This window comes from Colletotrichum chrysophilum (assembly GCF_026319265.1).
Source record: "Colletotrichum chrysophilum strain AFK26 chromosome Unknown scaffold_120, whole genome shotgun sequence".
NCBI lineage: Eukaryota > Fungi > Ascomycota > Sordariomycetes > Glomerellales > Glomerellaceae > Colletotrichum > Colletotrichum chrysophilum.
In genome coordinates this window covers 118,627-130,565 of record NW_026517407.1, presented here as the reverse complement: position 1 = coordinate 130,565, position 11,939 = coordinate 118,627, and the positions used below count along the sequence as shown (strand labels likewise).

At 57.4% G+C, this 11,939-nt stretch overlaps 2 protein-coding genes across 2 annotated transcripts; one reads left to right on the top strand and one right to left on the bottom strand.

The window, feature by feature from the left end:
• Positions 1-747: 747 nt before the first annotated feature.
• Positions 748-1,440, top strand: COL26b_010781 (uncharacterized protein; the record flags this gene model as incomplete). Its single annotated transcript, XM_053183467.1, has 1 exon — positions 748-1,440. One exon carries the CDS (start codon positions 748-750, stop codon positions 1,438-1,440), a length of 693 nt encoding a protein of 230 aa, XP_053032618.1.
• A 3,441-nt stretch (positions 1,441-4,881) lies between these two features.
• COL26b_010780 (uncharacterized protein) lies at positions 4,882-6,955 on the bottom strand (the record flags this gene model as incomplete). Its single annotated transcript, XM_053183466.1, has 2 exons — positions 4,882-6,466; positions 6,522-6,955. The coding sequence occupies 2 exons, from the start codon at positions 6,953-6,955 to the stop codon at positions 4,882-4,884; spliced, it is 2,019 nt and encodes a 672-aa protein (XP_053032617.1).
• Between the last annotated feature and the right edge of the window lie 4,984 nt (positions 6,956-11,939).

Sequence of the window (11,939 nt, the reverse complement as noted above, 5' to 3'; positions counted from 1 at the left end):
GGGCGGGGATGATCAATATTCTTCTGCCTATCAACGAGCTCCTGCTGAAAGACGCAAAGTCCGGGCGGTGTTGAGACAGGTTCTGAAGGAATGTTGACCATCAAGCACTTTTATTTTATATACCTATTAGATATCATATATGTTCAACTGTTTTCTCAACATGATCCTTCGTACAAATGTCCATGTGGTTATATAAGCCCCTATGTTACCAACCCCGGTCCTGCCCAATGGGAATGGAACATGAGAATACTCGCAAATCAGATTGCACCTCGGTGAGACCTGGGATTTTCAGTAGTTTTTCTGCGGCCCGACAACCATCCCGGCCACGCCCAGCACTGAGTAAGCACCTTGATCCTCGTTTCCCGCAGCTTATCGTTTTGTCTTCACGTCCGTCCTATGTGATTACTGCGTCGCATAATCTACGCCATTGAAGACTCAAAGCAATTCCATAAATAATGAAGGTTTAAGATGCTGGCAGCTTTTGGCCACATACGCTGTGGCGCATACTCGAGACATGTTTCCGCGCTGAAGCCCCGCAGGCGCTGGGCTACCCCTAACCTCCTTGGGCCATCTCGATATCGAGCCTTCAGCTCCTTATCCAAGCCTATCCCTCCAGAAGGGTCTTGGGATAGTCATGTCCACATCATCGACCCCATCAGATATCCGTTCGCCGCTAGCACCAAGCCGCCTAAAGAAGCGACGATGCGCCAAGCACTCGAGAACGCTGACCGCCTCGGGTTGCCAAATATGGTCTTTGTCCAGCTATCAACGTACGGCGACGACAATACGTGGGTGCTTGAGTCCCTCAAAGAGACAGGGCCGGCTAGGGGTCGCGGCGTCGTCGCTTTCGACCCGGAGCGCGTCGAGCTTCAGACTCTCAAAGCGTGGCATGACCTTGGTGTCCGAGGTGTTCGAGTCAACCTCAGATCTTCCAAGACTGTTCTCTCGAAGAGCGACATTCAGAACGTGCTGCGCCAGTATGCCGAAAAGCTTCGGCCTTTGAAAACATGGTCAATCGGATTATACGCCGACATGGAGGTCCTTGATCACGTACAGCCCTTGATCCCCGAACTCCAGGTGAAGGTTGTCCTTGAGCACTTCGGCTCTCCAGCATTCCTGCCACTGGACCCGTCAAAACAGCCAGGCTGGGAGGCGCTGTGTCGCATGATGGAAGATCCTAGTGTCTACGTCAAAATATCCGCCCCGTATCTATTCTCTGCAGATGCAGACTTCTCCAACTTGGAGTCGTTGACAAAGGCGCTTTTTCGCATGCGTAACGGCGCGGGAGTTGTCTTCGGCTCGGACTGGCCTCATACGAAATCGCGGGGATGGGATGCGAAGCCGTTTGAGGAAAAGGTGGTGGGATGGTGCGATGGGAGCGAGGAGCTACGGGAGAAGCTTTTCCGGAGTAACGCGCGAAAGCTATGGGACATTGAATGATGCTGCTTTAAAATTTAAGCATGAGACAAGCTTATGAGGTTCAAATGTCTTCAGTCATGAAAGGAAAAGCAGATACAAAAGTCAAGCGTAAAGATAGACTTTCCTTCGTTGTCTTTTTTCCGAGTATCGACTACGAGCTTTGCTATCGGGGTAGATATTCCTTGCTATTCGAGCGGGTAGCCGGCATACCATGACAAAAATGGGAACGACGAGGACGATAGGATTAGTAGAATTGTCAAGATAAAACAAATGTTTGACTTAATGGAGGTAGTTCTCCTCCTGATTAAATAGATTCATCCGCCCGAAAAGCAAGACTGTCGATTATGTATAAATGGTTCATAAATGAGACTTAACGAATATGATATCCATTCTGCTGCTCATCTCAAAGCTCCTCCCTCTTCTCATCCAGCTTCTCACCAGGCTGAAGACACTGCCACCCGCTTCCATCCCACACGCCCTCCCTCGGAAACACACAAACCCTCCTAACCTTTTTCCCAAACACTTTCCTCCCATCCTCCTCCTCGACCGTCCTCGCCTCGAGATCTTGCGGCGGAACTCCCTCCTCAACCCACTTCCGCAACCTCTCCATCGCATCCCACGGATACGGCCCGCCGTAGAGCGGACTACAATGGTTCATCCCCGGAACCTCGAAATACCTCCAGTATTCCTCAATATCAACCCCGCGACTCTGGTCAAGCTTCCTCGCCCGTTCGTAAAACGCCCTCGCCGCCAGCACCATCACCGTCTGGTCCGCCATCCCATGCCACATCAACACCTTCCCCCCGCGCTGCCTGAACCTCCGCAAGTCGTGCGACGTCCCAATCGCGGACGCGAACTCCTCCACGCCCTGCCTAAACACATCTCTAAACTCCTCCATCGTCATATTCCCCACGTCAAATTCGGGATCCTTCTTGACGAAGTACTTAATCCAATCTTCAGCAACCTCAAACGGCACCCCCCTACACCCGTCGTCGCCCTCACACCTCACATTCATCAAGCCAAGCAATCCCGCCAGCGGCGCCCCAGGAACATAACCATACCCGCCATCCACAACCCTCCCCTCCTCGTCCTCCAGCCCCCTCATCACCCTTCGCAAAACCTCCACCGTCCGCCCGTCAACCCGTCCCTTCTCACCACCACACTCAAACCCCCGTCCCTCCAAGGCCTCAAAATCAACCTCGCACTCCCCCAATCTCCCAATAATCCCATCAACAACCCCATCCGCGGCATCACATCCCTCCGCCACCCCTCTCACAACCTCCCTCACCTCACACTCGCCCGGCCACCACCCCATCTCCGCCATCACAACCTGCGGCCGCATCATCCCTCCCACAACAGCAGGAAAATCCACCGCAGGACACATACTCAACACCCCATCCCACCACCCCTCATCCCTAGCCGCCAGCACCAAGCCTTGCCGCCCCCCCGTCGAACACCCAGCAAAATACCTCCTCTCCTCTCTCTCCCCATAAAACTCCCTCACAATCCCACCCCCAACGCCCCCCATCTCGCCCACCCCACGATACGCAAACTCCACAAACCTATCCCAATCCAAATTCCCCCTCCCCTTCAGCGCCCACTCTTTGACCGGGACCCCCTTCCAATGGCCCCCATCCGTCGCCGCAACAGCATACCCTTCTTCTACCCCAGCAGCCATGAAATCCCCATCAACATCCCCCGCCACAAACCCACCTCCTCCAACGCCCAAGAACCGGCCATTCCACGCCTGCCGGTCCAGCGGGAGCCAGACGTGCACACTCACCACAAAGTCATGCCCCGGATGGGCGTACGACACCGTGACGTTGCAGAACGGCGCCACGCCCGACGGGGGCACGGACACGGCGGCGTCGGGCATCCATCCCGGGTGTCCGGTGTAATTCCGCACGACGGCGGCGGTGGTACGGACGTGGACTGCGCCGGGGAGAGGGGGGAAGGTGAATTTGGAGGGGTGGCATCGTGAGATGCCCGCATCTGCTGCGGTCGTGGGGAGGGAGAGGACAAGGGCGGCGAGTTTCATCAATATCTCCATTGTTGCGGAAACATTGGCTTCGTATATAAGCCATCGAAAGTGAAGAATTTTTCCAGTGAAGCATTTCGATACGTTGACCTAATTCTAGGAATATCTGCCCAACTGCACAACCCTCACCGCCTTCCCACCCCCCGCGACATCTCACATCAGCGACGCATTCCTCACCAATCCGCACATCCCATCACAATCTGCATCATCCCAGCACCAAAAGCGCTTCCTGAAACATAGCGCTTACACCTCCAAAATCCCCCTTCCGTTGCCCCCCCCCCCCCGTCCCCGGCGCTCTCGGCCCAAACCCCAGACCAACACTTGAACCCCGAAAGGCCCCCACAAACGGCGCGGCGGGCGGGGGGTGGAACCACGCCGATCGGCGTTCCCAGCAAGCCGGATAACACCCGTGGACCCCTCATCCGCCACCAGTTGCAGCCTGGGCGTCAGCTAATCTAGCGCCTTAACCCCGCGACAATCTCTGGGATCGCCCAGACGCCAACGCCCTTGATTGGTTCCAGAACAAACCACTACCGCCGACGCCAACATCATCATGCATAAAGGCTGGCAGACCTCTGGCCATCTTCTTCAAGCCTAGCAGAACCCTTGGATCACAAGCAAATAAGTCTACCGATAAGCACTATGACGGCACGGAATACACCACAGTCACAGAAGCATGTGTCAAATGGAACCATTTCAAAGCATATGCGTCGTTATTCCTGCCAATTGTACGCCCTACAGACAGATGTATGCCGCCCTCATGCGATGGCCTCGGAACCATCCATCAACCACCAAAGAAAAAAAGTCTTGAGCATCATCCTGGTCTCGCAAACTAGAGGAAAACCAAGCTCGGGTATCTAGCCCACCTGTCCATCCTTCCAGTTCCCAGCCCAGCCAGACTCGCAGGCGGACATGAGATGCCCGACTCCAACCGCCAGAAGAGCGACATATTACTATCCACCACCTCAGCATCCCATAATGAGTGGGTATCTCATTGATCGTGAGCAAGCGTTACGGGGAATCAAGAAAAGGCCAAACAGATAGCTCTAGATGAAACTGTAAAACTGGAAAACATTCGCAACCGGCCCCGACACAAGACAGAAAGCGGACAAAAGTCCAGATATCAAGATAGACCATAACAGAAATAAGCGACAGAAACGGGGTGAGCTGAGAGATGCGGGCGGCGACGCCCCAACCAAAACATACCAAAGCAACGCTATGTAACAACGCCAACGGAGAAAAAGATACAAATTGCCCACCAACCGGTAAAACGGGATATCATGAGTGAAAAGCGACCGTATATCGTGCAGAGTGTTCGATGCTCCTTGCCGACATGTAGATATGAAAAGGTCATCAGTCGTAGCGTATGTAAACCATGCCGTGGAGAATGGTAAGAGATTCGTGATATATGATAAGTGGCCGGCCTAGTAGGCCGCGGCGGTTGTGCCTTCGCTAGTGGCGACGGCAACCAACGCCTCCAGACGCCTCAGGGGATCAGGATTGCCAGTCCGATCGGCGCCCGGCTGCTGCTGCTGGGGTGGCTGCGGATCGGCCTGCCTGGCAGGGAAGCCGGTGAAATGGTTCATGTTGGGGTGGATCATTCTGTTGACGTGCGGACCACGGGGCTCATGGATATGTGCCTCGGGTCGAGGGCCATGAACGTGGCTGTTGGTAGGTCCATGGTACCAACCATGTCGCTTGGTCTCTCTGGATGCGATTGAAGGCATCGACATGGTGTGGTGGTGGTTGCGAGTGAACGCGCTCGAGTTTGAGTACGATGGCGGTTCAACTTCAAACCGCACAGTCGGTGGGTTCAGCCGCACTTGCTCTGCCTGTGCCTGCACCGCCTGGTTCACCTCATTCGCCCACGCACCGGCGCTATCGCGAGGCGGCGTCGTGTTGGTGATGTCCAGTCTCGTGAGGCCTCGATGAAGCCCCATGTCCCACTGTGCGACGTTCCTTCGGCCGTCGGCAGCCGCATCGGATCCCGGAAGAAGTGCCGGTGGGTGAGCGGCTTCATCAACCATCATGGGAGACGGAATGCGCCTCGGCGGCGAAATCTGTCGGGATGGCAGCGGGTCAAAGGACTCAATACCAGGCAGTCGCAGGGTCTGCTGTTGGTTTGTCACATTGGCGATGGGCGGTGCCGGGTTTGGCTGGATCTGGCCGGGCGTCAAGACGTTGCTGAGGTGGCTGGTGTTCGTGTTGAAGTTCCTGGTATCAGGGTGCCAGGTGCGGCGGCGCCAGGCTTCATCAGCATTGGACGATGTCGAGTCCCGTCGGCCAGACCAGCCCGAAGTCGGTGTTGTGGGAGAGGCCAGATGGCTGCTTGCGGCCGGGGAGTAGGCACCGTTGTTGGAGGCGTTCACGGGGCCGCCGTACATGACCCGGTTGACCGGTCCTCCGTGAGGCGACTGGAAGGGGTTTGCACCCGAGGGAACGCTGAGACGACGTCCTGGAGTCCTGGAACCCGAAGAGTACATGCTCTGGGAACGAGAGTGGGAGGTGGTAGGAGACGCAATGCCAGACCATCGCGGACTGCTCTGCCCAGTCGTCGAAAACGTTGCGGAAGTTGGCGTGCCATACTCGGTCGGCGATACAGGGCGGTAGCCGTAAGGACCATCGCTTCGGTACGACTCAAGGGAAAGTCGAGACCGGGGGTCGGTGGCCATGACCAGGGGAGGGGGCCGCCTGCGAAGGTCATCCCTCACACCACCAAAGGCAGGGCCGATGGAGCCGACGCTGGCGATGCTGGATGTCGACAGGGACTTGGAGTGTCCTCTTACCGGGCCAGATGCACTGCCGGCGGTTGACGAGCGGGCTCTACCACCCTGCTGACGTACGCGCTCGGTGCGCATTTGCCTTTGGAATCGCGCGCCGGTGGCTGCCAGGGAGTCGATCGGGATGTCCTCGTTAACGTGCACCGTCTGTGCGTGTTGTCGCAGGTTGTCAAGCCGGGAGAACCGTCGCGAACAGTGGCACTGGAATGGTCTCTCGCCAGTGTGTTTCCTAAGTAGATCGATCAGCAACTAGTGCAACTAGAGGGTGGGGTTATTCTCGGTACCGAATGTGTCTCGCCAAATGCTCGCTTCTCGTGAAGCTCAGGTTGCAGGGTGGATAGTCGGTGCAGTAAAATCGCTGCGACTTCTTCTTCTTGCTGGACCTAGTACCGTCGGCATTGACGCTGTCATCGTCTGACCCTGCGCCATCCTCGCCAGCCTCGCCATCTGACTCGTCCATGTCGACGTCCTCGGAGTCTCTTGATTTCCTTGAATGCTGCGAGTTTGCTCTCGTGGGTGTCTTGACCTTTTCGGCACTCTCGGGGACCTGGACAGCCTGCGGAAATGGTGAGCTAGGCAGCGGCTTTTGTGATGCCAACCCGCCGCTGCCACTGCCAAAGGTGGCCTTCGTTGGCGTCTTCACCTCCTCTGGAATAGTCTGCGGCGTCTGGGGGTGCGGTGCGGTGCTGGGTCTCGGGGTAGTGGGCGACGTCGTCATTTTGTCGTCAGCCTTGGCTTCAGCGGGAAGCGGCGAATTTACTGGTCTGAATGCGGCAGCCATGATGTGTATTGAGGAGCCTGCGTGAGCAAGCAGTATGGGCGGCGATTCGGTGGGATATCGCAACCGTCAAATAAGTGTGCACGCAAGCTTGCGAGGCTAGGAGACTACTCGAATACGCAGCGTGCGGAGAGAAGAGCCTGCGGAGGCGTGGGTGAGGGTTATTTCAGCCGAAGTTGTGCGGGCGGAGAAGGCTGGAGGGCGGAGGTGAGGGGGAGAAGAAGGAAACAAAAAAGAGAATGAAAAAGGTTATATCAAGTCATTCAGGTATCTCCGGAAGCGAGGGGTTCTTCTTCCAAACTGTGGGCGGTGCTGACGACAGCTTAGGTTCGAGGAGCGACACACAAAGATGTCGTGAACCACAAAGGTGAAGAGGTAAAGGTGGACGAGTTGTGGTAGAAATGCGACGGCGAGTCGATAATGAATCCTGGACCTGGGTGGGGTGGTTTGGTTTGTTGGACAAGGTGTAAGGCCGGTATGAGTACTCTTTACGGTACGGTCGGTAAAGGTAGCGTGGTTGAGTGGAGGACGAAGAGGAGAGAGACAAGTTGGTAGGGCGAGGGGCAGGCGGCTCTAGAAAAGGACTGCCAGGGGAGTGTGGCGATGAATGGTCGATGATGAAAGACGTGCCCTGATCTGACCCTGCTGGCTGCAGCAAAGTGGTTCCCAGCGGTTCTTCGCTGACTTTTCTTCCCCCTGCCTCTGGCTTTGCGCCTGCTTGCGTTCGTTCACGTCTAGCGGAACGTAGTGTCGAGAGCTGGGCGGAGTCTGCTCTGGGTAGGTTGGAGTAGCCAGCCAACCAGCCTCCTCTGAGGGGGGTGCGTATTGGGGGGATCCGGCGCACCAGGTCGGCGAATTTGGGTGGGAGCGTCTGTGGGCTATCGCAGAGCCAATGCAGTCCGTTCCAATGCCAACCAAGATCCGAGGTGACGGGTTCCCGGCCTTCTGGAGGAGCTCGATTTCAGGAGCAGGAGGAGGCGAAGATGCACAAAATGCTTTGCGTCTGTTCCGTTCCTGGTTCTGCGATTTCGAGAGTTGCCGGTTTTCAGTGCGTTTGTTGCGCTTGCTGACCGATGATCGGTTGAATGCCGAGCGCAAGGCGGCGGAGCGCTGAACGTAGAGTTGTGGGGAAGGTATTCAGGTAGGTATTCAGAACCGTTGTGGTTGTTGCTGGGCCGATGTATGATCTGCCGGTCAAGAGAGCTCAAAGAGGTCGGCTCCGATAGAAGACGGAAAGGTGGACGAATGTCGAGGACCTGGAGAGGGAAAGAAAGAGGAAAAGCGTCGGCTGCGAGGTGCGAGGGAGGATTGGTAAGTAGTTGACGATGGCCGTTAATGGCACTCAAAGCGAGCAGAAGGGCAGGCGGTACGAGACGGCCTTGGGTGGACACAAGGGCGGGCGGGCAGGCCAGGTCCAGGGCCACAGTCAGGGCCAGGCGCCAGGGTCAGGGTCAGAACCAGGAGCTGGCGGCGGTAGTGGTGTCGGTGGAGTCGATTGGCGGGAGGTACAAGGGGAAGGGGTACAGACGGTACGGAGTACACTCCTGCACCATCAAAGTCGGACGGTTTGATTGTGGAATCCCAGTCAGCCGGGCGGTTGGGGGGCTCGCAGACTGAGACGGACTGACGACGGACGGGAGGCGATAATGTTCGGGATGGTGGGAAATGGGAGTGCTTGCGGTCCGTGAGCGGGAAGCCGAGGGCAGAGGGAAGCTGTCGACGCAGTCGGCGGCTTTCTGACGGACTCGTGGAAAACGGAAGAGGCGGTGGTGTCGGTTGGCGGTGGGTGTCGGTTGGCGGTGGTGGTGGTGGTGGACAGCGTCGAAGGCATCCGTAGCGCAGACCGTATCCATCCAGCGCCGCCGTAAAGTACCTTGCCTGGTGGGTTGGCTGGCTGGCTGGCTAGCGGGCACAGCAAGCGACGAGGCGTCTGCGAGGAGGAGGAGAACGTGGTGACTCCAAAGCCGGGGCCAGGGGGGTGGTTGGCGAAGGTGACAGGGCGGCCAGGGCGGCCAGGGCCAGACGTAAGGTACCGATTCTGGGCTGGGCTGACTGGATCAGGTCCGGCCAGGATGTATCTCAGGTCCAGGAGATGTGATGTTCTGACTCCTGGATTAATGGCCGTCCGTGGGTTCGAGTATAGCCAGGCACACGGGATGAAAGGTCGAGGGACGGACGGCGATTGGCAGAAGGCTGGGGGTGGACGGTCGAGGTTGACGAGGTCAAAGTCAAAGGCGGTGGTGGTTAAATGGGGAACAGGCGTTCTGTGACTGTGACTGGCCGGGCACCCGAGGATGCGATGGAGGCTTCTGGTGGGTTGACTTGACTTCGAGCAGAGTCGCATGCTGATGCTTGTTGCTGACGGCGGATATTGTTGGTGCGGTGGTTTCCATCTGTCTGTCACTCTGCGCAAGGTGGCAGTGGGTTTCGGTCAAAAAGGCCATGGATCCAGATGTAGTGCAGTAGGGCAGACACAGAGTGACAGATACAGACAGCCAGACAGGGCCAGGACCGACGACTGACTGCCAGTAACCTGTTGGCAGTGACTTTGCAACTTTCAGTTTGGGCAAGCCAAGCCCGCCAGGAACCTTGCCCTTCGTTCGCTGGCTGGCTTTTCCTTGTCTGTCTCGTGCCGTCGCTGGCGCCTTGTCTTGCTGCCCTGACTTGACTTGCGACCCTCCGCAGGGGTAGCAGCACTGAGCAGCAGGCGGAGACAAAAGACAGAGTTGGACGGATACGGACGCAGAGAGAACTCGGCAGGATGCATTCGGTGCCACGAAGCCTGCGTAGCTAGATCCCTGGGTCCCTGGGTTCCTGGGGATGGCTGTCTTGAAGCTGTTTGCTTGAGGAAGCAAAGTGGGCGCGAGCGACGGAAGATGGAGGGGCGATGACGGCAGCTGAAGTGTCACTGGGAGCTGTTTCCATGGACATCCGTGCTAGGAAAACATCGAGAAGGTGGTGGTGAGCGTGCGTGTCGGCGACGACGGCAGCCAGGACGGTGGTGGTGGTCGGTGTCCAGGCGAGGGACGGGAGGGGTGTTGGCTGTGCAGTGATGGTGGTGTTGGTGGTGACGAGGAACCTTCCATGGAGTTGACGTGCACTGGCGACGACAGCAGAGGAGAGGAGGGGGGCCCAAAGACATCCGACATGACCGGCGGAGACGGCATCGGGGAGGCGACGGCGACGGCGATAAGCACACGAGCGAGGACCGGGCAAATACGACGACATCGGGAACCTTCTGCTTCTTCTTTCCATCTCGGGCAGAGTTCATCTTAGGTCTATCAAATGACAGGCGCGAGGGGAAGCCGCAGGTTCCGCACCTGCCTCAACAACATCCCGTCCCAGGTAGGTAGGCAGGCAGGTAGGCACCTAAGGTACTCAGTCCCTTCCTCCGAATTCTGCAAAGAACAGGAAGCGGTAGACGGGCGGCAGATGGCAGGAAGCAGGCGCGGACACACGAGGCAAGAAGCAGCAGCAACAGCAGCAGAAAGCACCTTACTTGAGGCAGGCAGGCACTTGCTAGTTTTCTGTGGCTTCCTGGCTGCAGCAAGCAGTCAGCGCAGAAAGCAACGTTCGTGGAAGGCACGGTGAACAATGCCCGCAATACTAAGTGTGTACCTACCTTAAGTAAGGCAGGCAGAGTGGAGCAGGCACGGCAGGTACGGCAGACGGACAGCAGGACGACGACAACGACAACGACATCCTTGCCCTTTCCATCCATACCTATCTGTGTGCTTTCCTGAAAAAGACACACAGAGAACACAGAGACGAAGAGGGAGAAATAGAGTGGTCGGCGACAATCTAAGAAAAAGGTAGCAACAGACTGCACGCTCCACGTCTGCACTGCACTGCATTTTGCAGATGCAAACGAGAGGCAGGAGCCCAGGTTGAGGCAGGCAGAGAGAGGCAGGTACCCCTCTGCCCCTCCTCCACCGCTGAGGTACCTTTTACTTTTTTTCCCTCTTCCTCCCGTGCCCCTCCCCCTCCCCCTCCTCAACCCCCTCCATTGCCCCGCCCCTCTTTTTTCGCTGCATCATGCGAGGGGTTGGGCGCACTCTCACAGGTTCACGGTCGTCTTTTTCGCAGCTGGGAGCATCTGCTAGCGCGGCTTAGGCCAGGTACATGTCAAGGCACCCAGGGACACACCGTCGAGGTACCTCGCCCAGGTACCTTGCTTGCGCCGCACCCAACGGCACCTGAGTAGGTATTCGTACTGCGTATCCGTAGACCGGGCCAGCTGCTGGCGTCTGTGAGCCCCCGTCCCCGTCCCCGTCCCTGTCCCTGTCAACCATCAACCTACTGCGTAGGTAACGACCTTTCTTTTTTCGCTCTCTTCTGCGCCAGGGGGGCCACGGGGGGTTCCCTTCTATAAAAAGCCACTCACTACCTGGATCACCACACGGGCGGAGACTGGTGCTGGAGGACGTGGACGGCTAGGAACAGGAAGGGGCCTGTGCGCCGCCGTCAACCCGCCAAGCGACGAATCCACCCCGCAATCGAGGCGCCGCCGGTCCAGTCCCGTCTCCGTCCATAATTATGGCACAGGGCCCGACCTGGACCTGGGATCGGCGAGCTGCCCGTTTGATAGAAAATGCCCGTACCAAGATACGCGCCCTCATGCGACCGGGTGCACTCTATTCAAAGAGGAAACCACGTCAAGTTGACGAACTGGGGCCGGCACCGGCTCCAAACGGCTCGGAACACCTGGAACACGGGCCACTGCCTGCCTCCATCTGCCTTAAGGTGCCTTAAGGTGCCTTTCCTTGACCCTTAGCTCGAGGAACCTTACCTCGCCCGACCTGCGGGACGCCGAACGGGAATGAGAGAGAGCATGAACCACGCGGGTGCCAGATTGATGGCTGGCCGAGGTGAGCTTAATTGCTGCGTCCACCTGGACTTTGACCCAAACACGAACCCAGACATG